The sequence below is a fragment of the Haemaphysalis longicornis genome, unplaced genomic scaffold (assembly GCF_048455015.1).
Source record: "Haemaphysalis longicornis isolate Haplotype H1 unplaced genomic scaffold, Haemaphysalis longicornis Haplotype H1 scaffold_371, whole genome shotgun sequence".
Lineage (NCBI taxonomy): Eukaryota > Metazoa > Arthropoda > Arachnida > Ixodida > Ixodidae > Haemaphysalis > Haemaphysalis longicornis.
Genome location: NW_027526356.1, coordinates 69,185 through 96,322, shown reverse-complemented (window position 1 = coordinate 96,322; position 27,138 = coordinate 69,185). Strand labels below are relative to the sequence as shown.

The 27,138-nt window shown below is 48.6% G+C and overlaps 1 protein-coding gene and 1 long non-coding RNA gene across 2 annotated transcripts in view; both read left to right on the top strand.

Moving 5' to 3' along the window:
• The window catches only part of LOC144178020 (uncharacterized), a 34,098-nt gene extending 12,701 nt beyond the window's left edge, over positions 1-21,397 (top strand). The window contains exons 3-7 of the mRNA XM_077705559.1: positions 926-1,068; positions 18,694-18,741; positions 18,864-18,902; positions 20,364-20,517; positions 21,258-21,397. Of these exons, the coding sequence (XP_077561685.1) occupies positions 926-1,068; positions 18,694-18,741; positions 18,864-18,902; positions 20,364-20,517; positions 21,258-21,313 (440 nt within the window). The 3' untranslated portion in view covers positions 21,314-21,397. The remainder of the gene's footprint in view (positions 1-925; positions 1,069-18,693; positions 18,742-18,863; positions 18,903-20,363; positions 20,518-21,257) is intronic.
• A 1,527-nt stretch (positions 21,398-22,924) lies between these two features.
• On the top strand, positions 22,925-25,807 carry LOC144178019 (uncharacterized). Its single transcript, XR_013323918.1, has 2 exons — positions 22,925-23,050; positions 24,410-25,807. It is a non-coding gene; the product is annotated as an uncharacterized LOC144178019 (long non-coding RNA).
• The last annotated feature ends 1,331 nt before the right edge of the window (positions 25,808-27,138 follow it).

Below are 27,138 nucleotides of genomic sequence, written 5' to 3'. Positions count from 1 at the left end.
AAGGTTGTATTCATCCGCTGGTAGATGCTCCTCTATAATACACTCCGATCAGCTTGAGTACTAACAAAGGCGTTCAGAATCATTCAGTAACAAATAAAAATAGACAAAAACACTAGGTTATCGTGTAACTGATATTCCTGTATCTTTATTTTATTTTCCGAAGTCGTGCTGGTGCGCTTTTCTTGCTGAAGCGCTGGCACTGCGAAATGTAATTAGGGATAGGAGCTCGTTGTACGCCTATGGCTTTTGATTATGTAGTGTCTGCACTGGCTGTTTTGTTTATTTTGCTGTAATGCTGTAACTCGGCCTGTCGTGCCCCCGACTCTGACGTAGCTCGTTACTGGTCTATTGGTGAAGTGCGCAGGCGAACAAAAAAAAAGGGTAATATTTCTACTGATGCGGTGGCGCCGGCGCTAGCAGTACCATTATGTTTGCGTGACAGACTCATGTTGACGAGCTCGCAACACTTCCGACACCCGACCCCTGGCTATAGTGCTTTCAGGTCAGATGAGGCTTTCCAAAATTAGAAGCTTGATTTTCGCAGAGTTCCAGTAATGGCAAATTTCAAGATGTACCCAGAAAAAAGAAAAATTTCGGAAAGCAATTTTTCTGCCGTGATATGAAATAAAAAAATAACGCCGTACACATTACATATAATGTTTTCTTTTTTCATGCGGGATCAGAGCGGAATTGACGGGGAACGTTAGGCTCAGGTGACCGGTGGCATAGACAGCACCAGCAGCCTATGGCAATGACTGTTAGGTTTCAACGCTGAAGTCGTACTTGCAAACCTGTGATTATGACGTTGAAGATTACAATTGCACAGTATGCAATAAGAAACTTCTAGTTGAACCAAAGTTTTTTTTGTTTTGCGCGTGTGAGTGTTTTGTTAAAAAAAAACTTTAGCCTTGTCCTTATTCTCCAGCCACAGATGTGCTGGGCCGACTCTTCCTACCACCTGTACGGGGGCCCGGTCACCCTACGTTGAAAGTGAACCCATCTTCTACTCCAAAGGGATGCAGTCACACAATTAATGTCACCGTTCCTGAAAATCTGAGGGTAAAAGAGGTAAGTTGTTTTATGTCAAATTATCCATCTTGTTACACTTTTTCTAACATTTGTAGTCATGTAACTAGGCGGCAATTATGTCTCAGGTGTTTGCGTATCTCGATTTAGTGAAGAAGCATGCACTATTATCAGAAGTGAAGTGCTTTTAGACGCGACGTGTATTAGAGGAGTGATTAGGTGTTTGCTCACATCGTTTAACGGTGGCAGATGCGCTAGCGACAGCAGAACCCGTTGCTGGGATATACGAAAGGAATTTTACTGTAACGCAGGGAACCTTTGCACGTTGAGCCCACCAGAAAGGTTTTGGCTTCCTTGTCGGGGAATGCCTGACGTAGCGAGTCAAAGTGTTCGGACGGCGCATTTGTCTAGAGTGTAGAGCACTTAAGAGGGTCTTGTCATCGTTGCTCTTTCGCTGTACAAGGTCAAGCGACTGCCGTAGTCAGACGGCGCGGCGACAAAACGGACCCAAGTAGAGCCCGTGACAGAGGCGTCCAAGCGGGCGTCCAAGCGGATTACACACGCATAACCGTTCCAAACTCCTGAGCCCCTGGTGCTCGTCATGTGCCCCCCTGTTGTTTCGCGCAAAGGAAAGTGCAGATACATTACAGGAGACGAAGACGACGAAGAAGGAGCGGTTCGTTTGTGTTCTTCCTCTGCTCGGTGTTTTCGCCTGAACTCGTGTTTTTCGGCTGGTTTTTCACCTCCAGTGATCTGTAACGACGCTGGGACATCTCTGGCCCCTCCACGGTCCGACGGAAAGCAAAAGGATGACCCCTCGGGGTTTTGCTCTGCATCGGATCCCGCTTACCGGCCGCTAGGCCTAACCACTCTGTCCCTCAATTACGGGCGGGTGCGACGCAGCGGACCTATGTCACGCATGTCGGAAAAGCTCTGCGTAGCGCAATTCACTCAACCTGGGACGACGCTCGCCGCTTCTCCGACTTCGCTTCAAACCCGGCACTGGACGACCCAATGCCAATGGAGGTAACGCTACCGTTCCCGCTACCCTCGGCTGACCCCTCTACTTTATCGAAGCGGCCATCGGACAAAGGTGCGGCCCAAGTTACGACTGAGGTTTCACCCTCACCTGCGGCCAAACGGGCGTGTACATCTGTCGCAAACACATCCCTGCAAGGGACCGATGGACGGAAGACAACAACGACAGCTACATCATTCTGTACAGCCGCCGCCACATCCCCGGGCCCTACAACCAAGGGGCAGAGTCCCTCGGTGTACAAATTTGCCATCAAACCTCGAGAGCGATTCAACATCCTCTCTCTTCCGACAAAGACACTGAAGCAGGCGCTCGACGGATGTTTAGGAACATCCGGATTTGCTGGCTACGCATACCACAACCGAACCAACACAGTGTCTGTCTGGGTGTCGTCTCTTGAGGCTGCCCAGCGACTGTGCGCACTGCACCATATCCTTCTGTCGGCTGAAAAACAGCTACCCATACAAGCGTACCTGCTGTCCGGTACTGACATCCGACGCTATGTTGTTTCGGGAGTAGACCGCGGAGAGAAGCCTGAAGACCTGCAAGCTAGTATCCGGTGCTCCACGCACCAGGTTCTTGTCCGCTACATGGGAGCTGGCCGCACGTGTCTCGTAACTCTTCGCGGCCCGTTAGAGCCACCGGACCGTATTTTCTACAATGGCTGCGTTCTTCGCCCACGTCCATACAAGGCCGGTGTGGTTCATTGCTATCAATGCTTCCGTCAGGGGCACATGAGCAAATCGTGCCCATTCCCTGTCACAAAACCACCACTGACAACGGCCTCGGAACCAACGGCTTCTTCGGCATCAGAGGCACTGGCTGAGTCGTCGTCCGTCTCACCGCAAGTCAAGTTTCGATGCGGTCTGTGTCGCACGGATGACCATGACATCACGGACAAAAAGTGCCCTACTAAGTGCAAAGCTACTCGCGCTAAGCGACGCGCGTTCGGACGCCAGTCTAAGCCTAACGATATTCTTCTGTCCTACCGCTTCGGCTGTTTGGCGGAGGAAAGCGAGGAAGTAGTAGTAGAAGACGCTCTGGAGCCTTTGGATTACTTCCAGCCGTCATACCGGGATGTGCTCCGTGGCTCCCGCCACCGGAAGAAACAGCACAGTCAAACTGTACAATTGTCTTCGGATACAGAAGAGCTCGAAGAGATAGACCAGCCGCAAACTGAAGTGACTAAGCTCACACAGCGCCGTGCCCGCTTAATTCATCGACCGTCCCGTCAGCCTCCACCGAAACAAGACCGGTCGAGTCAGCCCCGTTTCGCCCCATTAAGCATGACCCCACCAAAGCCTGTCCCTTCTGCTTTCACACACCATGAGCTTCTACAGTTCGTGGTGCAGCAGCTGCAGAACTTGGTGTCAGTGTTAGCAGCCCAACTAAGTTAAATCTCATTTCACTATGCCTGTGCCACAATATATAGTCCAATGGAACTGTCGTGGACTCACAGCAAAGATTGGGGAGCTTCGGGAACGTGTTCGCCTAGGCAAACTGCGAGCGTGGGCCTTCCTACTACAAGAGACAAACTCTCTACCTCGCCTCCCAAATTTCACGGCTTACGCTACGCCATCCATATATGATCGGCGTTGTGGCTCCAATAAATCTCCGCCAGGCAAATCCGACATCTATGTGCTCACGGCTTACCCGCAGACTCAGATCCCCCTAGACGAGTGGTGTACGGAAAGGCAAGAAGTGGTTGTGGTGAAAGTACAACTGCCCAAGTCCGCAATAATCTTGGTGTCATGCTATGTACGTCCACATAGCGGGCGGGCGCCCCGTCTAAGACTGGGCGGGTTGACATCTCTCCGCCATTCCCACGCTGCCTGTCCCATACTTGTGGCCGGGGACTTTAATGCCCCTCATTGCGACTGGGGTTATGCTACCACAAGTGCACGCGGACGGGTGCTACTTGACTACTTCAGCGATGTGCCTTCACCCTCCTTAACGATATCTCGTGTCGTATGCGCCGATGTACTCATCCCCGGATGCCACCCTACTCGGCCGACTTAACCTGGTGGCTTGGTAACGATACGGTCTCCTGGCACCGAGAGGCCGACTGCTGGGGCAGTGATCACCATCCCATCAGGCTTGGCATTGTCCCAACGTCGACGCATCGCTTACGACGGCGCTGCACGGTATCAAACTGGGTTATGTTCCGGGATAACATCAACACAATGCTCACGGCGCCAAGTCCGGACCCCATCACTGTCGTTAAGGAGTCCCTGCGAAGCGCCTGTGAGGACACATGGGTAGAGGAATCCCGGCCGAAGCCTGACCTTCGACTCTTACAGCTATGGGCCCAGCGCAAACAAGCTGAAGTGGCTGCCTCCCGAGATCCCTCGTCCGTGGAGGTCCGAATACGCTTGCAACGTCTGACTGCCGCTGCCAGGCGTCATGAGAGGCGTCTTTCAAGGCAGCGATGGCTGAGCTGGTGTGAATCGCTCGGCCCATCGGCGACTACGTCATCCATCTCGCGCACCTTTCGTGCGATGGAAAGTGGAGGCCGCACTCCGGATGCGGCGGCCAGTGCATGTCGGGCATTGGACAGGGATCCTGCTCAATTTGCCGCCGAGGTTGCCCGCGCCCTGTTCCCTGCCTTTGACATTCTTCCGGCCACAAACCCGTGTCCGTTTCCCCTGCCGAGTCACGTCGTTTCCTCCCCTCCTGATGACGCCGTTCGTGGAATCCAATCGGCTTTCACGATGGCCGAGTTCCTTGCAGCGATTGATCACGCCAAACATCGGACCGCTCCAGGGCCAGATGGCCTTACGTACGAGGTTTATAAGAATCTCGACGATCCAGCCCTCAGTAATCTCCTTGACTCCATAACGAGGTGTGGCTCTCTGGTCACATACCAGAATTTTGGCTCTTCGCCGATATAGTCCCGATACCGACGCCTGGTAAGCCACCCGATCAACTCCCTAATTTGCGTCCAATTGCCTTGACGTGCTCCCTGTGCAAACTGTTGGAGCGCATGCTGGCAACCCGGCTTCAATGGTGGATCCACACTTTCCGGTGGTATCACCCGGCGCAGATCTGGTTTAGGCCCCGTCTGGGTACCTAGGATGGCCTTGACCACTTCTCGTCAATGGTGTTACTAGGTGGCCGGTCACACAAAGTGCGCACAGTGCTTGCCATGGACATACAAAAGGCATACGACAACGTTGGCCAAGGAGCCATTTTGGAAATTCTCTAAGGCCTTCTGCTCCCGGACAAGGTTTCCTCTTTCCTCCTGAACTTCCTCAGAAAAAGATCATTTCCTGTTCGTATTGGTGGGACAAGTTACGGTCGCTTTAAGCCTGTCCGCGGAGTGCCTCAGGGATCGGTAATCTCGCCCTTCCTTTCGAATATTATTATGTTGCCGCTTGCCTGGCATCTCCGCTCTATACCTGACATGCACTTTCTAATGTACGCGGACGATATCACAGTGTGGACTGCACAGTCAGGCCTGACTCGGCCAACCGCGTGCCTTCAACAAGCCTTGTGTGACACGCAGAAATGGTGTGAATATGCTGGCTTAACACTTTCCACCGAGAAGACAGCTATTCTGCCTGTGGCCAGTGCTTGGTGCCGTCGCCGACTGGAGGTGTCCCCAATCTCATTACAACTCTGCGGCCGACCTGTACGCACTGCCACTTCACTTGGCGTGCTGGGGTTAGAAATTTATGCGTCTGGGTCAGCGTCTGTGTGGTTAGGTTCCACTCGCCAAAAAGCGGGACAGATGCTTCACCTCATCCGACGTATCTCAAGTCTGGTGGCCCCTGTTCCAAAATGGCCCGTCTATTGGTGCGGTCTGTACTCCAGCCTGGGCTTGTTTACCAGGTCCAATTCCAACACTTGAACCAGGCGGAATGGGCTCGACTTGAGGAAATTAACCGAGCCGTAATGCGTGCAATTACCTGCCTCCCTAGGATAACACCGATCCCTGCTCTTCAGGCTGAAGCTCAAGTTAACACCTTGGATGAGCTTGTCCATCAGCGTCGGTCCGCCCGCATGCATAAACTCACCTTTGTTGCTGAGGCAGCGGCGGTAGGAAACTACACGGGTCGTTCACTACCCACAACTCTAAACTGCGCCGTTACCAGGTCACCTTGGCTATACCACCAGGTGATCGACAACAGGCCACTAACGCGACTGCACAATCGATCCAACGGACATTCTGACACGCTGTTCCAGGTCGCACAAGAACTGGCGGTTGAATCTCAACCCCAGCTGGTGCAGGCATTTGTGGACGCTGGGGCCAAGGGCGACGTGGTGGCCACAACACTCCAATGTCCTTTCCAACCAGAGTCCTGTCAAATGTGCTTCTACGAAACACGCCGCACCCTGCCGTCTATGCTGGCCGAGCTTACGGCCATCCAGGACGGCTTGCAAGCGCTAACTGCTGCACTTCATCAAGCCCCTGGAGGTACTGCTTAACAAATTTACACAGACTCCACGGCGGCCATACATGGTTTACGTCGAGTAAGTAACAATTCAGCTGTCTCGAGGGACATTCACGACATACTGGACACGTACCCCTGCCCTTTGCTGCTCTCGTGGGTCCGGCGAAATACTCTCCCCGCTCACATTGCGGCGGATGGTGCCTGCCACACTGCATTTATTCCTCGACCATTGCCTTTACTGCCACTAGACACCCCAGAACAGTTTCTCCAAAGGAAAGAAGATCTTCGCCGCGCCACACGAGCTCTTATTCCACCGTGTGGAACGGACTTCCCTAGCAGACTCGCTCGTGGGAGGAGGTCTTGCTGCGAAGACTTCGTGTTGGTGTAGCCCTCTCTCCCGCCGTTACCCGGGAGTGGCCACCACGTTACCATGCCCCGTTCGCACAGAACTGCCCCTTTTGCACGGCTCCTGCCGCAGATGCGGTCACAGGAAATTTTCTGTGGACTTGCCCTTCATTGGAAGCGGCGAGAATAAGACACCTCCGAGGCACAGGCCTCCACCCTGGCAGACCACCTGACCTTCATCGGTGGATTTGGGGACCCCATTATCGCTCCCTGCTTGAGTTTCTTCGCAAAACGGGGGTTAATCTATACCTGTGACGCAGTATTTATGCCAACGGGCATACTGTCGCAAAAAAAAAGATACATTTCAGGCAAAATCTGCGTATGTAACCGGCATCCCTCGCGTCCATTTAGTTAGGAACGCCTGCAAGGTCGGTTTCTACAATAGTAAGCGGAAAATTGGCTCAAATCCACGCTGTGAAGGTGAAGGTGGTTGGACTGCGAAGACGGGAAATTTGAAAATCCGTTCAATTCTTCAAGAGAGCAGTCAGACAGGGAGGCGAAGACAGTGATGGGTGGTAGCAGTGAGCGGATAACGGCGCCGCAGCCTATAACTGCGAATCACTGCTCTGCACTTCCGACAGCTTTACGTTGAGTGAAACGGCTTTAAATTTTTTAATACGTTACACAACCTTTCAAAGTTTTCTTGGAACCTTTTTTGTAAAACGCCCGTGTGTACGAGATTTCGGCGCACGATAAAGATCCCCAGGTGGTCAAAATTAATCCGGAGCCCTCCACTACGGCGCGCCTCATCGCCTGCGTTGCGTCGGCGCGTTAAACCCCACAATCAATCAATCAAATGGAACTTTTTTGTAAAGTACCTGTTGGAAGGCTAGTCTCGCTGTTGTTTCTGATGCGGGGCGTCGTCGCAGTTCTGGCGCTGCCATCGTGCGTCTTTGTCGCGTTTTGCGTGAACTCGTGAGAAACCACGAGAGAGGGAGTGTGCAGAAAGGCCGCGCGAGTACTACGCGCGGTCGACCTCGACGGCGAAAGAAGGTGCCTGGCGATCAAGTGGTTTCCGGAACACATGGGCAGCGGCCCATGTGTTCCGGACCCGCGCGAAGCGTCGACAGAGACTATGATCCCGCTGCAAATCGACGACGCAGCGGGAAGCGGCGACCAGGAAGAGCCGACCAAGGCCCTCCAGGAGATCTCGGCGGCCCTCGAAAGGCAACGACTGAGCGAAACGGACGGATGGTTATCGCCCCTAAGAAGGGGCAGGCGAAGCCGGCCGAAGGGAGTAGAGAAGCCGAAGCCGGAGCCAGACAAGAAGTCGAGAAGACGCCAAGGCCGCGTCGCGGAAAGACTCCCCGCGCGAAGGGGATCTAACCGAGCTGAAGGCACTTTATTAAAGTTCTCTCTCTCTCACTCTCTCCCTCTTGAGCTAGTCTCGTTGCAGTGAACTGGTTGTTCACGGGGACGTTCGGTATTTCGCGTTTGTATTTCCCTTGCTTGGTCATCCCGTAACTATTCTCACAACCCCAAATCACCCCATTATCACACGCTTGTATACCCTGTGCTTTTTGTGCATTGTGGCTAAGCGTCGCCGTCGGGCTAAAAGGGAACAGCACATTTCCTCTTCGTTCGCTCTGTTAGTTTTAATAAAAGCCACGACTTTTCGCGCCTCCTGCAGTTATTTGTTTCGCAGGCGACATTCTCGCGTCCGCACGCATTCCAGGGTATTCGTTTTTCATGAGTGACCGGTTCGTGCGGTAAACAGCGGTACGCTATGCTCTATATTCTCCAGCGCACAGTCTGTCGCCGGTTGCACCATTACGGCCCGCTGCGGATATTAAAAGAGCCTTTGAGATTAGCGCGGGCCGCATATACCAAACTATGCGCCGCACGGGAGTGCAAGGCAGAGCGTGGCTTTGCTAGTCAGCGCCGTGAGACTGTAGCAAAATATGATTACCCTTCGCACGGTCTGTCCAGGGTGCCACTGCTAGGTGGCCCCGTAACCCCATAACGCGGTCAGTGAGATAGACATGCACCTCTTTCCCCTGATTATGAAAACAAGGAGGCTTCATATTGCAAGCTGGCGGGGAGCGTGATAAACCTTCCCAGGGGTATATGGCTCTCAAGGAAACACCGTAGCATACGGTGCTGACACAGCGGAGGGACTTCAGCGCATGCTCCTACTCTCGCCTATTCCGCCGCTGTACGCCGCTATAAGGCGCTGACATGGCGATCGGTCGTCGCTCCCGTGATATTAAATATTTCGTAGGCTGTACGCAGCGCAAGCGAATGGGAACAGTAAACGCCACTGTTAACACAAACTTTTGTTGACCTAAACTAGTTTTAAGATACCGACCATGATGGCAGGAAATGGGTCGTTGTTTTTATGGTTAAGTCACGGCATTGGATTTTGGTTGTGTGTACCAAGCAAATAATATAAAAGAGCCGGAAGTGAAGGGGTTAAGATAACAGCATTTTAACCTCAAAACCCTAGATTGGAGTCTCAATAACGTATAGTTTCATTGATGGCTAAGTGATTTTTTTACGTTTTGCATTTATTTTTATGGTCTAAAAGTTCCTTATTCCGGAAACTTATGACACATCAAGCAAAACAGAAGGACAGACTGATTCCCTAATGAGTTTTCATAGAAATGTTTACGCAGTTTAAACCGTGGTAGGACCAGGAACCGAACCTAACCATGGATGCGCGGGGGCAAGCAAGCGACGTAATTGATACTCTTGCGTGACGCCGTATAAAAAACGGCATTTGAGGAACTTTATGTAGAGAAACCTAACAGAACGTGAGCGCACCCCCTTCCCTCCCCTCCCCACGTGTGGCTCCGTAACACGCCAGGGAAGGCCACAGTGATTTTCAGTTCGAAGCCCGTAAGCAGACTGAAGTTTCCCAAGGAAATGTTATCCCTGGAGTCTTTGTAGCTTGAGATATTAAAAATAGGTGCTGCAAATTTAGTCATAAAAGCCCGTTTTAGAGCAGTATAAGCGAAGTTCAAGCTTCTGGGCTTATGACACTTAACTAGGGATTGCGGTTCATGTAAATGAAAGTGTGTCGATTGGCAGCCGACGTTCTGGTTAACTTAAGGCATGAAGGCGGTCACGACTCACAACTAACGACTTTTTGTTTACTTGGTTGTTCTAACAATTTCTTAACAGGAATGTTTCGGGTATGTGGGATGCTCATGTTTGACAGATGTTGTAGAAGAAATGATGACGATGTTGTCGAGCAGTTCCTTGCAATTCGAGCTATTTATGCCCATAGTTTCTGAAAAAAAAATATTCAGGGAAGCTTGCACTCACGCGCAAGGCTTGAATGGCGGAGCTGTTGTCGGAGTCGGAGTATCATTGTCGGAGTATCACTTTCAGTGTCATTGTTTTTTTTTTTGCATAGGTACGGTGCTAATAGTCGCGTGATATTTGCATTGAATAGGTCGTCGTCTTCTTCGCGGAGATGGGTGGGTGAAAGTTATGCTCCGCATTAAACACTTCTACCAGCTCTTCGTCATCGACTCCAGAAAGCGGTGGCGGGATCACCAAGTCGTGTCTGGACGAATTGGCGCACTCGTGGCCATGTCTCCAATTATCCGTAATGGGTTCTACAGAATGCGGTGGCCGCGGTGACTTCTGCCAGCAGGGTGTCTTTTAAGCTTTAGCAGTAGCGCTGAAGTTGTTTTTGCAGTGGAGCTGGTGCGCAAGCCATAAGTTCGCTGTTGCAGGAAAAAATACCAAGAAAATGCCGAGCGCTTTGGAGCGCGTGCCTCGCGGAAACCGCCGAGCATCCCCGACACGCGCAGTGGCTTTAGAAGTGGATATAACTGGTTATAATAATGTTATAAGTAGCTATAATGTCGAGCAACAAGTGCAAGTGCGACAATTAAGGTACGTCCACACTAGCGGCGCTGTGCGGGGATGCGCACCGCTTGCAACGTTGGCAGCCGCTGGAAACCCGATTTCGCCGAGAACGGTGTGTTTTCCTTAACTAAAACGGAAGCTAAAACGGAAGACTGGGCGAGTTGGTACTTGTTCATATTAACAGCGCTACCGACACAGACAGAAAGAAGAGGGCACAAGCACGGAGCAGAGTAAATGGATCCTAGGCCCATTTTTGCAGTGGCGCAGAACCCAAAGGCCACTTAGTGATGGCAGTTGTGATAACGTGTGGTGACGTTTAGCTCGTGACGACTGGCTCCCGTGGGTAGAAGCGCTCCTCATGGCTGGAGCAACGAAGTGCTCGAGGCAGCAGGCTGGCACCACTAGAGATGGCTAGGCTTACCACCGCTTTAGATAGTTGATGGACGCTTTTACATGCGGCATGAATGACGTTTTCGAGTGCACTTTTTGCCCATATTATTGGCGCCTTTCCTAAATGAGCGACTTCGTTTGCGCCTCGTGCTGCATTTGAACGAGCGGTTAGAAGCGGTCGCAGCGGCTACCTGCGCCACTGCCTGGCCAGTGGCCACTAAGGTCCCTGAAATTACTAAGGTAGCGCCATCTTAAGGTCTCTTCGCCTTTCGCCCTCACCCGCGCTCCTTTCCTCCTTCGTGTTTTGCCATTTTCTTTTTCGCAGGCGAACGCCGCGCGCCATTGGCCAACGGCCAGTGACTTAGTACCTCGTCCCCGCGTTGTTTGTTTTTTCTTCTCTTCGCCGCCACTGTCCATTTAAATTCGCCATTTTAGGCTCAGCTGCCTCGGAGCAGGCCTTATCGAAGCCGCCAGCGTATAACAACCGATAACAACGAAGACTCAGCTGCTCGTTTCAAACAAGTGTTGCGTCGGCGTCACTTTATGTAGCTTCGCGATGCCGAGTTGCTGTGCCTTCGGCTGCTCGAATAAGGTCAGTGCAGTCACGGCCAGCTCGGCTGTAGCAAGCTGTAATTTATCAAAGCCCACACCTGAGTCAATGTTAGCTGTACAGCATAAAAATTCCCGCGCCTTCCCGCGAGGGGAACACGAGTAAATGCAGATCATTGGGGGTCGTTAACGCCGCGTAAAGTCGCGTTAGGGTGGGCAGTTGGGTCATAGTTGCGTTGGTGTTGGTTTGGGGTAGAGAGAGGAGAGTAAAGTCGCGTTAGGGTGGAGCGAGCGTCAACCAAGGAAGGAAGGAGCAACGCAGTGACTGAATCACGAGCGACCGCTAGCCGCTTTATTTTTGCAGCGCGCGCAGTAGAGGGAGAGCAGTACGGGGGGGAGAGCGCATGCGCAAGCAGCGCGCGCCCTTTCACGCCCAGCCGCGCTGCTATCCGCACCTGTTACGCCGAGACCACGACGGAGCGAATGGTCTGACTACGACGCATGCGCGCGCCAGCTGCTGTTGAGAGAGAGGAGGGAAGGAGGAGAGGCGCACCTGCTGCGGACGCGGAGCTGTTGACGCCGTCCGACGCAGGAAGAGGCGAGGCTAAGAAATACTCTGCATTTAAAAGGATTCACAATTGCGCTTGTTAGCGCGCTTCTGGCCTTGGAATACGGCAGTTATTATAGAACTGGGCACTACAGCTAATTGTAAGCGGAGCGCGTTCTTTAACTGCGCGTTCTTTGTGCCAGCCTTTTCCAGATATGCCCGACAGGGCCTTACTCGAAGTAATTGTGAACGCCAATCGCACGAACATTGCTATGCCACGGACGCACTGCCAAAAGTACAGCCGTCATGGACGAGGCCAACGAGGAGACGCGAGAACTTTGACCCTGACAGCAGCCTATAACGACGTGAATGTGACATATTTTGCAACAGCGTCAAAGCACCGGAAAGTGCACGGAATAAAGGTGGCATGAATATCAGTAGCTAATGCGGGACGCATACTGAGCGCTGCCTAATGATCTACAACTAACGCAAAAAAAACGCGAACTCCAAAAAGCCACCCCAGCGCTCGAACTGCCGCGAACCAAGGTCACCGCGAACCATGCGCAAGCCCTCTGTGCAGCGCTTGCACGACCACAACTTAATCACGCAAATGCAAAACGGAATTACTCTAACAGAGCAATTTGGAACGTCCACGTTCGATCCTTTCGCGTTCACGAACTATCCTGAGCATAGAAACACCGCGCTGTCCGTATGCGCTATCGGCATCCACCCCGCAAATATCCCCTTCTAGACAAAAATATACAACAAAACAGGCTCACTTAATGCACATTGGAAAAACGGGGCTCTAGAAATACTATTAATGCTACCAAAGAGCGATTGCGGCGCGAAAACAGGAGCAAACTGCACGAAAAACTGCAGCGAGCGGCCCGAAGCGTTGCGAGGGCGTCTGCTCTGAGGAAGCCAACAAATATGGCGGCCCCGCCGCGGGGTTAAAGGGACCGCGGCACCGCGGGTGAGGGGAGAGAAAAATGAGGAGGGCAGCGGAGAAGGAGGGAGCAGTTGGCGCTACCTTTGTAATTTTAGGGACCTTAGTGGCCACGCCATGCTGCCGCCGCCTAGCGGGGCGATGTGGCCTTTGCCGGCGGCGGAGTGAGAGACCGCTGGCGGCAGTTGGCGGCCGGCCGCCGGCAAGGCGGCACGGCGCGGAGACTCTAGTGTGTACGTACTTTTAAGGAAACGTGAAAAAACAAACCAACAAACAAAAACGCGCCCATGCACACACACACGCATTGCACTTTCAAATAACGCGCTCTAGAAAGAACACTAAGCAATTTCATTCAATACAATGTACCATACCCGGAGATGGCAAATAAAAGGAATAAACTGACCGCCATTATACAATAAACAAGAGGGAACCGCAGGACGAGCATACACGCACATAGAGAAATGAAACAAAACAAAAAATTGGTGTAAAAAATTGGCTCGCGATTGCGAAAAATGCGATATTTGGGTTCAGCAGCAGTGCGCTGAGGCAGCACCCACTCGTGGGTTCTCTCGGCGGTAGCGATGATGAGCCTCTGCGTCGGCGGGGGGAAGTGCGTCTCAGGAAGGGACCGTAACTGCGTATTAGCGAACGCACATCAGAGTCGCGCGCTCGCCCCTCTCCCGTTTTCGCCAAATGTCGCGCCGTAAAGTGCCTCGTGCGGGCACAGCATACATCCCCCTCATCTTCCTCACCGCACACTTTCAGAGAGCGCTGACTTGCGCCGCCACGGGGAACCGCCCTCCTCGCCAAATTTTACGGCACTCTGCTCATTTGCTTTCTTTCATCGCTCGTTTTTTCTTTCACTCGATTACGCCGACAACGCGGCTCAGCCCAGACACGACCGCGAAAGGGCTGCGCCCTAACACGAGTTCCAGTACAATGAGAAGCTGTTTATCGATAAGGGACTATTACCACACTGAAACAAATTCTACTGCCACAGCTTTCTTGGGATAAAGGTATATTTGATGAATGTTTTCTCTGCTTTGGAGGAACTCCGGGCTGTGAAGCGTACTGACGGACAACTCACAGACGCCATGTTGGCAGCTAAATATGAAAATATTACCAGCGGAGCGGTTGTGCCTGTCCGTAAGTTCAACGTTGCAGGAAAAAAAAAATGCCGAGCGCTCGGGAGCGCGTGGCTCACGACGACTGCCGAGTGACCGGCTCGCTCAGTGGCTTGAAGGAGCCATGAAGACAAAATACAAGTTGGGTTTATTAGAAAGACTGCTTAGTCCCGATAACAATGATACCAATATCATCGCAATCATCGAACAAATAACGGAGATATTAAAGAAAACGTGTGAAGCAGTCGCGACCCCCTAGCCAATTCCCCGCAACTTTTCTATGACGTCAAGGAACCTTGTTTGTGCGATTGGCGGCCGCCTAACTGACCTGTCGCGACGACACATGACTGGACGTCTGTAATGGGGCCTCTAGTTCCATCTGACCGCATCACTTGAATGCTAACGTGCAGTTAACTCACTGAAAATTATGTTTTATTGTTGGCCCGTATGACGTCATTCTTGCTCATAACACGTCACTGTGGGCAAAATTTGAAAGTTTTTAAATACTTTTTGCTTTTTTTTTCGTTAAAAAACATATTTTGGGGCTCTAATGGAGCTGAGTGAGATACTGAATCCTAGTTCTTTCAAATTAAACGAAGTTGTATTTTCTCGTAATGGCTCCTTTAAGCAAAAACAGCTCCAGCGCTGTCGTCAGGCACTACCGCGCATGTAAAAAGAAAAACTCCAGGGTAATGCTAAAGCTTAAACGACACCCTGCTTAGAAGAGGTCACCGTGGCCGCCGCATTCTCTAGAAGCCTTAATGGATAATTGGGGTCATGGCACGAGTGTGTCAGTCCTTCGCGATGAGACTTGCAGATCCCACCACCGCTGCCTCGAGTCCATGATGAAGAGCTGGTCGAAGTCTACAATTCTGAGGATGAGTTTGCATTCACCACTCGCCGCGAATAAGAGACGACCTCTTGGATGCATACGACGACTACTACTAGCACCGCACCTATAAAAATAAACAATGGGACAGAAACTTAAACATGTGTCCGCCAATGGCCACCTACAACAGCTTCGCCATTCGTCTTGTGCTACACTGCAAGATTCCCTGATTTTTTTTGTGAACCCCACTGCGTCAGCCACGGACTCACCGGTGGCGGCGAGGCAGTGCTCACGTCGTAATTTCCTTGGTATTTTTTTTGGAATGGCGAACTGACCGCCAGTAACTACAGCTCCACTGTTAAAAAAAGTACGTGATTACAGTGGCAGAGAAGCGTAGAGAAATATAAGTGCCATAGACTGGTTTTAATACGGCCTCGTGTACACGAAAAAGATGTAGACCATGAGTTGCGTTAAGCAGATGCATTTGCGGCACTTTCCGCAGTATGCTACAAAAAAAAAAAGGTTCTCACAGAATTGGCTCGCGCCAATTTCTGTACAAGGTTGGGTTAAACGACTCTGTTTAAATCAGTGTGTCATCATTTCTTGTGCCGTGTTGTTGCGCTGTTTTGAATTTCAGTTAGTATGCACCAACTAGCCCAAACCACAGTTTTAACGAGTTCAAATGAATCACAACGAACACCAAAAGAAGCAAAAATACAGCTTTGCAAATTTTGAGCTTGGATAACTATTAAGAATGACACAGGAAATTTTGATATGAAATATAATATGTGCATGAACTACTAGATCCGTAGCTAAACGCTAAAAGTCGCGCGGAATACAGGACAAGTGGGCTGCTATATACTGTAGCTACACAAGTTACAAGCCCTTGTAACAATAGTCTCTGATACTAATATCTACTACAGGGTAACCTGTCGGCAGATTCCAGACAAGAGGCGCAGCGGGCATTTCATCTTGTACCGGGTATACAGGTTCTACTTGTCTTTGGCAGTGCAATGAGCAGGCGGAAAAGTGATTTATTTATTTATTAACGATTGATTGTAGGGTTTAACGCACCGACGCAACGTGGGCGATGAGGGGCGCCTCAGTGGAGGTCTGCGAAGTAATTTTGACCGCCTAGGGATGTTTAAGTGCGCCGAAAACTCGAAAACACGCGCGTTTTAGATGCAAAGCATCTCTTGCTCTCGGCTCCGTCGTCCGTCGTCCATCCATTCGCCGGACCCGGAAGACACCGGCAACAGTGCCGCTCCAGGAGCCCTTTAAGGGGAAGCGTGCTCGAATCGTGCAGGCCCAGGGAGACACCGGCAACACTGTCGCTCCAGCATCTCATGGCCGGGCTATGTCCCTCCCTTGTTTGTGGCGCCGTCCACACCCCCACTGCGCATGCTCGGCTCATGTCGGGCCGGCCCAGGAACACACCGGTAACACTGTCGCTCCAGGAGCCATTAAATGGTAAGGCACTACCGGGCGTTCAGCAAGCCGAGTATGCGAAGTGGGGGTGTGGACAGCGCAACAACGACAAGGGAGGGACATAGCCCCGTCGTGTCTAATAAAATTACACCATCTTCCCGTAGGGGAACCCTGAGTAGTATGCGAAACAGCCATGGCCTCAACGCAATTTTCCATTTCGTTGTTCCGGTAAGTGAAAAGTGTGGTAGTTACCATGGAAACCAAACTGTAAATATAACGGTAGCTATGTACCTCAACCGAACGGAAACGACGAACAGAAAAGTAAAGGGCACTTAAATTGACCCTATGGCTGCTTTGCATACTACTCAGGGTTCCCCTAGGGGAAGATGGTGTAATTTTTTTTGCTTTTCACCTCCATTAGAAATGCTGTTGCCGCGGCCGGGCATCAAGTTCGCGCTCTTGGGCTCAGCAGCACAACGCCATAGCAGCTGAGCCACAGCGGCGGGTAGGCGAAAAATTAGCCTGCGAATGCGAAAAGACATCAATAATATTGTAAATGACCACCTAGAGTTGGTTACTGTTAGAAAAATGGAGCTCCAGGAGATTAGTTTGGGAAGAATTATTTGTATCTTTCATGCAGGACGAACAAGAAAAAATGTTCACATTTTTTGTTAATTTTCCCGTCAGGAGCGAAAAAGCCACGTGGTTAAACAAGGCAAGTAGGTGAGGAACGTGGCTAGCTGCTATGGCGGCTCCCAGTACGGCACGTAATTGCAGCGACAGATTTAACTGTTGTATATATTAGTGTGAAACTATATGCTTGTACCCTTGACGTTGCGTTCACCGCAGCACGATCATTTTGAACTCACCGATGGATAGATCGCACCTTTAAGCACTGGTGGGGAGATGTTATCACGTGCGCCAGGGCGCATGTGCATCGTTCGGTTGCCGGGAAACCGCCTTTTTAAACGAATGAGCTGGTTTAACGGAGCCCAGAGGACTGTGAAGCTCTATATATTAGGCTGCATTGAACAACGAGATGAAAGCTCCTGCTCGCGGCCGAAAGAACACACTGAAAACTAAGTTTTAAATATTTCCCTAAAGGATACCATGTGAGATACCTCTTCGCGATTTATGTGGGCAACAACCAGGTTTTAAACGAATGCCTTTAGTAGTAGCATTTGTAACAGAGACAATGTATCAGTAGTAAAATATAGATCAATAATTGTCAGGTATTGGCTTCTGTAACGGAGAAAAATTAGGGTAGCCAGCAACGCGACAAAGAAGCTAACCGACTTCTCCTCCATCACGTGAAATTAAGTCAAATCGATTCCATGCTTTCGCACTTTGAAAGAAATAGGGAGTGTGTCGTCGCAGTAGTGATGGTGGGCAGCAAGTTACTAAATCACGATCGTTTTCGGACTGCGGTGTATCATTATTTTGAGCTTACTAGCCCAATAAAAGGGAATGGAGTTGTACTTTTATCTTACTAATGGTCACGGTGTAACTTCGGCAGTGATCAACTGTTTCTTTTCGAACCGTGGGCTCTCGCTTAAGTAACCGTAATAACCTTCACTGCGTTGTTGCTATGTCTGTGTTTTCGAATGTGATGATCAAGTTTGGCCGGAATATTTCGAGAAAGATACAGCCATGTCCAGCATTTCTGGACCTTCTTTTACTTTAAATGCTTATTACCCTATTTCTGAGCCTACTGTTTTAAATGGAAAACATTAGGCTTTAATAGTAAAACTTCACTTCTGATTCAATATTGCTTTTAACACACACTTCTGCAATGCGATAGAGATGTGGAAACCGTACAGTAGGCGTTTGTGAGGAGCAACTCTTAGATGAATGCAAAAAAAACTGATTTCTTAAAATAATGGACTGTGGCCTGTAAAGGGTTACTTTGAAAACTGGTTTCGGGCGGTTCTGAAAGGAGTGCTCGATGTAGAGAATTTATAAGTATTCTTGAAGGAAGGCCAGACCCGCAAAATTTAAGCACCATTGTTTCAATAGCTGAAAGACTGCGTAAACAGTAAACACGGCCTAAAAAGTAATCGTGCTTAAATACTGGTAACAGCAGTTCTGGAAATTTAAATGCACTACGGCTCCACACATTTCAGTCATATAGGACGAAAGCTTCTGTGACTTTAACAACCTTTATAAAATTTTAACTATACCCACACACCTCTCTACGCAGTGCATTCGGCCCCTGTCAGCCTTCTGCGACCATTGGGCGCGATTAGACGTGAGTACGAAACTTATCCTAAATATCCTAATGCTCTAATATAAAGAAGGAACAAAAAAAATTTGCCTAGTTGGGAGAAGCAAGCGCATGTTGTTTTTTCTGTCTCATTTTCCTTCAAACAGCGCCACATGCTGTCATCTTTCCTGCTGTCCGCACTAGTGGTAAGTGTCTCCTTCGTGTCACAAATTGTTCTATGCAGGCAACATACAACAAAAATTAGCGGCAAATTTCAACTTTGCACTGCAGCAGCAAGATGTGCCCTGTTCTTTTAAGGCAGACATGCGCCTTTTTTCAGCAGTACCCTGCATACAATTACGACAAATGATATGCGGACTGTGGTCATGCTTGTCCTTAGGAGAGCTTTATTACTTCGCACCTCGCTAACACGACAGGAATTGTTAAAAAATAGCCTTTGTGTGTTGGCCGATGAAAGGTGTGTCATATCTGGGTTACCACCTAACAATTGGCGAGTGGTACATGCGACAGGAAATTTTATTGTATCGTTGTAACCTTTACTAGGGCACTTCTCGGAGAATTTTGTTGCTCGTCAGCATGTGCCCGCGGCTTTGGCTATTCGTTGTCGGACCCTGCAAGCCGCTCGAGAACCACACAACCCGACATGAAGGAGGGCCACATTTGTACGCCTACGCCCATGTAACAATGTCCATTCAATATATGTTGCTTTGCCTCGCATATAAACTTTTCGATTATTGCATAATCGTCGGAACTTTACATTGCCATGTCTGTATGTTTCTCTTGCGAGGATTTGTGCGAGCTTGAGCAGTAATACCAATAATCACTGGGGCGACAGTCTCACTGCTTTCCGGTATACTTGTGCGTTTGCGTATGGATTGTTTGTGTGTGTGTACGACAGCGTGTGTTATTTTTATTGTTCAGGTACAATGTTTTCCGTGTTTATTTTGTCGCGTTGTGAAAGGTGTGCACTGTGCTTTTTGTACTTGTTTTTTTAGGGTGCCTGCATCAGAATAAAAATTAGGATCTGATTTATTGTTTCAAAGCTATTTTTACAGTAGTGTATAAATGCAGAAGGAGGTCGTATAGTCAGTGACTGCAATATGACCTCCTGCGCCAAAAAAAACTAAAAACAGTAAAAAACAGGGAATGTTTGAAAACTTCAAAATAATAAATGCAGAAAGCGGCCAAAACAAAAATAGTCGGACTCAATAAAACACTTCGTACAGGGCCGACAGACACAAATTAATGGAATGGAATGCCTATCACTATCTGACTTGATTTAGAATAAACAATTACGAAAAACAACGAAAAACTCTGCTAATGCCTTCCAGCTGTTGTCTATTATTGCGATATTATGTTAGGATTAAGATTGATTATTATGATAGTAGGACATTTTTTAGAGTGCATTCGAGACTATGTGTCATCGTGCACATTAGAGCAGTGCCGCAATCCCGTTAAGAGGTTCACGCCTGCGGGGCACAGTGCATGTATAGCGAGGTGAAGTTTTGCTGCTGAAATTGAAAACTCATAAAGTTGTAACAGTTTTCTGGAATTCATTCTTTGCTGAGGGCGTTTTTACAAAACTGCTTAAAACAGATGCAGACAAACCCTTCTCATCCCGCTGTTTTCTCTTGCCTGCATCGCAGTGCATTTTACAAAATATTCCTACCGAGGCGGCGTTCCAGTTACTGAAGAAATTTATGTGCAATCTACTGAGGACCATCTTAGCTCATCCTTCATATACGACGGCCGCGCCGCTGTTGCGGCCCGTGCTTAATCTGCTCCGGCTATTACTACGTTGTAAGTATCCCACATTTTGCGTAATACAAAACTCTTCACAAAACAACCACCCATATGTGAGAGACAAGTGAATATGCTGGAATGTGCGCTCGGTATTGCCATATTATCATGCGCAGTTATCAGTTTTACTTATTGCCCTAACATCACCTCGTTTAAACAGTCATTACTACAATTAAAAGGAATGTCATGAGTTGGAAGTTTCTTGTAAAAAACTCACAGCATTTCTCAAGGCACTCCATATAAAAAAATGCAGCCCTGTATCTAGCATTTAGTGCTTCGTTAAATCCGAAAGGAGTGTATTAGCAGAGAACGAATTATTAATAAGGACAACGGCAGAATGAGGGAAGGAATAAATATGTATACAGTTGGCTAACTACAAAACGGTTTTTGAAAGTTTCTCCGAAGCAATTGTTTTGAATTCCAGAGGTTTTGAGTTCTCAAAATCAAGACTGGTAAACGTCAGGGACCAGGAACTAAAATTTGTACAAAGTAAAAACACGACGGAAAGTGCGCAATTAAGAGCGTTGTTTTGTGAGGCCGGGATGATAATATATTATACTCAATACATTCCATATGTGGGTTCAAGGAAGGAGGATAGTGAGGATGGGAAAAAGCAAGACAGGCAAAGCTGTATTCTTAAAGCACTGATAAAAGAGTGAAGTACCGAACATTTACAAATGAGAAATACCTTCTTGCTGTATGAACTTGTAACATGTTGCCTGTCATCCTGTTTGTTTCAGGTGAAGAGTATAACCCTGTAAGCAAACTTGCGGAAAGGACTTTGCTGAGGAAATGAAACCTCAACTCAAACTTAATTTTCCTTTCTGAAGAAAGAAAAGTGTTAAGTAAAAGAAGCCGTTCATTGAAGAAGTCGAATAAAGAAAAGGAAACACAGCAACTTTTGTCTGCTGCGTCTGAGTGCATTATATGTTTGCGCACAGCAATACCATTAGCCTAGGATAATAAGCTTGTACTAAGAAGGGGCTTGCTTGAACAGGGTATGTACGGCACCTTTTTTGACGCAGCAGTTACGGAATGATTTAGCAGAAATGGAAATTATAGAGCTGATTTCGACAACCCTTCAATTCTCTGGCTGAAGTTTACCGGCATCAAAGAATATGCCGAAATTAAATCGAGAGTATTGTCTAATAATGCGTAGGTTTCCTAAGCCGCGTGCCTAAATTGTGAGTTCTTTGCTGTCAACGTTGGCATGAGAAGCCGAAGGCGTTGGGTTATTTTATTGTGTTTATGTTTTCGTTTGTTTAATTTTGCGAATAATGTAATTATTAGCAGATGTATAGTGCAAAAAAGACGAAGGCCAAAGAATGCACTAGGACCAAGCGCTTGCGCTTCGTCCTCGTGCATTCTTTGTCCTTCGTCTTTTTTGCGCTATGTATCTGTTAATAATAATCGACCAACTATCCGAACAACGTACTTTACCAGAATAATGTAAATTTATGTCGTTATAGCAAATACGTGCCTTTACTTCGCCAAATACGTACCTTTTCGCAGATGTATAGCGTAGTGCAGGGGAGCTATTCCAGAAGGCCCGATTTGCACCTACTCCCGAGTTTCTAGCTGCTTGGGTTATGAAAGTAGAGATAGTGGAACATTAGATACACCTCGAGCGAAACCACCAGCATCGCACGCAGCATGCCTGGCTTATTCAGCACTCTGTATTGGTGCCGCTTACGTTGATAAAGCACGGCTTGTGCCATCTTCCGCATGCAGCACCATCTGAAATCGATCTGCAATACTCAATCCCTACCATAAACTAGATAACCCCAGTGCTACTTTGAAATCTCCAGCCTGACTGTTGGCCACGCCCGGCGCGAGGCGGTACGTTTTTCTCGGTGTTCTCTTCTTCCACTGAGTTATGTTTGCTACTTGTCTTGAGGGTAGCCCCAGTGCAGCTCTGCGCAAGCACAAACCAAGTAATCAAAGGGGTCCACTATAGCGAACGTAACGCGGCCTTCTCCCTACCATGAAGCATGGCTTTTTGTGTACGGCCTGCTTGTGTGTGCACGGCGGGCGCTTATCACAAATTGCCCCGTGTCAAGAGCTTGTTTGAGCATCGGCGAGTGCGTTTTCGACGTCAAAGTTGTGTCATTTGTCATCGACTGTTTTCACGGTGTATGAAGAAGGCTCCCCATAGAGAAATAAAAAAATTAGAAGAGTGGACACACGGGCTTATCGCGGCCGAGTGGCCTGACTCGTGCGCCGTCCGGCAGTCGGCGCAAGTGGTAAAAAACTATATATTTAAAATTAAGCTAACACACAATATTATACTTTTAAAATTTTGTTACACATTAGACTACACATTTTTATTTGTGTAATAAGTTGAATGGCTGTCAATGTAGATTTTTGTGGCTTCTTTGCGCCAAGCCTGGCCAAGCCGCAAGCGCAAGCCGCCATTTGGCTCTTTCGGCAGCGTTTGCACGTGCGTTTCTGCAGCCTCGTGCTAACCTCTGTTGTTGAGAAGGAAACGCCTAGCGCTTTATTTGCGACATCGGTTTTGCATCCTGAACGAAAGGTGAGACTTTCTTTTTTAAAGTGCTGGTGTGGCGTATCATATTTACGTTTCATTGTACCGCAAACGCTGCGAGCACTGCGTACCTCAGGGAATCAGGCATAGCTAGTGCTCCGTCTTTAAGATAAGTATTTGAAGTAATTTTAATGGTATTTTAGGCTGGTTGTGCCGTTTTATCTAGCGCTGAGGGATGTCAGCGGTACGCACCCGTCGTCGCACGTAGCGTTTACGTGCCGCAAACTACGGCTGTGAGTTGCGGAAGTGGCCGGCCGGCCGGCGGTCCGTAGGCGAAGCAGGCGTTGTTCGCTGTCGCTGCACTGAATTACGTGAGCCGCAGGCCGCGTTGTATTATACTAGCTAGCCATTGCTAGCTTGGCCAACTGTTACTGCTATTATGGCCGTGATGCGCTGCAAATCCGTCCGGGCTAACGTACACGGCGAAGTAGCCATATCTGCATTAATTTGGCTTATCTGGGCATAACCAGCAGCCGTACACTCATCGTACGTTTTACACATGGGTGCATACCAAGCTGCCTGCGTACAAAGCGAACCCGCTCGCCGACGCCGATAACGCGCGCTCGTCGCTTCGATTTGGCGCGCCAGGTACGGTAAAAACGCGTCTTTCGTCGGCAGATAACAGCTTTGCTCGAGGCGGGGTGAGTGCGCAGTGCATTGAAACCTTCAAATTTGGTCTTCGTTCTACATCGTATATCAATTCCGGTATCGCAGGCATTGCATACAACTGTTCTACACTTGCCCTTTTTTCAAGCGTTTGCTCTCTTTTCTCTGGTCATATTTTGGCTTGTTTCATTAAACACGTATTGCGCAGATTGCACCTATTCAGTCGGAACTGTGTGTTTCTTGTCATATCTTTTTAAGGCATGGCCTTTGGCGGTCAGTAGTACTCAGTACGACGCTCACTGCTGCTTGCCATGGTGCCCACACAGCGCCCAAATATACTTTCGCCAGGTGCGCGTTCTCGGGATGCGTTTCTTTCGCGAGCCCGTGGGGCAACAGGTTTGTTTAACGTTCAGCTCGCTCTCGCTCTTTGTCCTGATTTTACAAAAAAAGACAAAGGGATTCAGGCTATGTGAGCAGCGTTATCATTCTTGTTAACCCAAACAATAGGTGAATTGCATTAAGAATGTGCATAACCAGTGTTGCGAAATTACAAAGACCCATATTTTAAGTGTTGCTAATAGCTTGACCGCATGATTGCTGAATAGAATAAGAGAACTTGTGTTTTAAATAGGTGGCATGCACTGGAGGCAATACTTGAATACTAGTTGCAGTGAAATTTACCGACTATTCGCATATTATCTGTCATTGCAAGTAGTTTGTGTACACCTATCACCTGTGCAGGTCGACAGGTGCCCTCAAGACAGAGCCAACCAGCCAGCTGCATTCGTCATACCAAACATGGTGCAAGCACTTCATGAATCGTGCCCTCACAGGACTCACAAAAGTGGCCGTGCCAACTGTTCTCCCAGAGTTATTCAGTTGTATTGATGACTGCCTGCAATGCTTCTTGCTACCTTATTGATGCTTCTGATGGATACCGCAACTGTATTCCATCTATTGAACCTTGCCATTAGCACCTAAAATCTAACGCAAGTCTCGGCACTCAATAAGGCGTGACCACTGAAAAGACTATCGTTGACTCGAGGAACAAACGGTTTTTTATCACTGACATGCCTCATATCATTAAAACCACTAACAACAGCGTATACAGTCTCCAAACTCCACTCGCAAGTTATTGTAACTGCTAGTTGTAATATTGTGAAAACAGTACATTCACAAAAACCCTTTTACATTATGAAGACTGCCAGGGTAAGAGGTCATGCTAAATGTCGTTTGTCACCATACGTGCTGCCTGTTGTCGGGCTGGCCTAGATGAAGAGAACCATGTTGGGACCTACGTTGTCAAATGCTTATGGGATTCTGTAATGTGCCACATTTGTCTCATACACGAGAAGCATATACTGCTTCCCTGTTTCTTATATTAGACTGTTCGTATTGACAGCGGAAGGCATGAATTTGTGTGCCTTAATCGAGCCTGGAACCTGTCGGTTGACTACGTGCGCATACCTAAAATATCCCCGCCTGGCCCTTTGCCTTTACTGGGAAGGCAACGCTTTCGGAAGGTAACCCGGCTTCTTGGGAAAATGCACCCTTGCAAGGAACCAATAGGAAGGGGATTTTTTTCCTCTTAACCTTTTGCGTGTGCATCTCCACATAAATGGGATTTCTGTTCAATTACTGCTACTGATTTGAAGTTGCCCCGAGGCAATAGATCTCATTAGCGTTCATCAAATAAGCGAGGCCATCAAAGCCAAAGTTTTTCCCTTCTTTCACATCCTAACTGGAGAAATTGCCAGACTAAGAAAATTATCTGCGGAGATAGTGGTTGTAAACAGTTGCAAGTATCCGAGTGTCTAGATTATGTTATGGTTGCTATTTTTCTATGACTGCAACAGCGCACAGAGTCTGAGGGTGTCGTAGATACAAGTAAACCTGTGGATGGCTGAGTTTCTGGGTTTTCTGCATTTTCAATTACCGTGGAGAAAAAATCCTTTGTGTGGTTGTGATACCTTTACTTGTGCATTTTTTTTCATACCTGGAAACGTATTTTCCTCTCACTACTGTGTATTGTCTCTGTTGTGTATTGCTCACTGTTTATTATTATATGTGTGTTGCAAAGAATGATGACAATTTGAACTTGTTCCGTTTAGTGCCATGCAATAAATATTTCTTCATTTATGGTGTGTCTCTTTTATGTGGCTCGGCAACATGTGAACACGCGACAGAATTGTTAACCAAGTGTGAGTGGTACTGTAAATTGCAATTTCACGTTTTCAGAAAACGGTTTTTTTTTGTAAAAGCATACGGGCACTAAGCCTGAGAATGATATATTCAAATAAACACTAATTATTGCATGAAAGCGTCCGAATACCGTGCCGATGCCCGTCGCTGTGAGCAGCGCTTTCCAGTCTTTCAAACTACCCGCCAAAATCGGTGTCCGCGAAACCGAAACCGAAAGTGGACGCACGAAAGTATGGTTAGTAGTTTGGCTCTCCGTCCGCTCGGTGCGCTACACTACAGTACAGTCATTCGGCCGCAGGGCTCTATGGGAGTGTCCACTCTTACCAGTATTTCTTTCTCTATGGGCTCCCGTGGGAAAATCGTGTCGTCTTGGCCTCTCCTATCGGTTCGTATAATAGTGAACTCCAGATTGGACCAAACAACCCCGCGACTGTAGCACCATTGGCTGACGGTGGACTGGGGACTTCATTTTTGTTTTATGCTAAGTTCTTGTCGCTGCAAGCGGGAATGAAATGACGACTTCGTGGCTACGATGCTACTCCCCCACAAAGCGGACGCCATGGGTGGGTGTGGCTTCGATTGTTACGCCACACCCCCGAAGGGGCTGGATGTGTTTGACTGACATTAAAACTCGGAGGAAACTCGGGCATGGTTTTGCACCGCCGAGTTGAACTCGGGACTCCCGTGGTGGCCGCTGCTACAGAGGGGTTTATATTTATGGTCTCGGTAGCACGCATATTTCTGCACCGACAGGTCTTTTAAACGAACTAGGAATTTCGAGCCCGTTTCTTTCTTTCGAAAAGTGTTTTGCATTGGTTGTGCAGTCGTTTGGCGACAGACCCCCGTTTGCGATGACTTAGAGGCGGATTTAGCTCCATGACCGTCGAGGAGCAAGTGTAGTGTGCGCTGCGGTTTTACGCGGCGGGCAGCTTTCACATAAGCCTTGGTGGCGACCGCACCATCGACCGTCACCAGTCGACTGTCAGCGGGTGTGTGCGCAATACGATCAGTGGAGACGTGTTTCCAAGACCTCGCCTTTTTTTAGGTGATTTGGTGGACATGGCTTCCTCAGGTTCCTACTGCGCGTCTATCTGTCTGCAGCGGGGACTTGTCTAAGTCTCCTTGTCGAAACGTTGGCAGAGGTGTGAGGCCGCTACCTACTCCAGACTATTATTTCTCTCTCTCTCTCTCTCTCTCTCTCTCTCTCTCTCTCTATATATATATATATATATATATATATATATATATATATATATATATATATATAT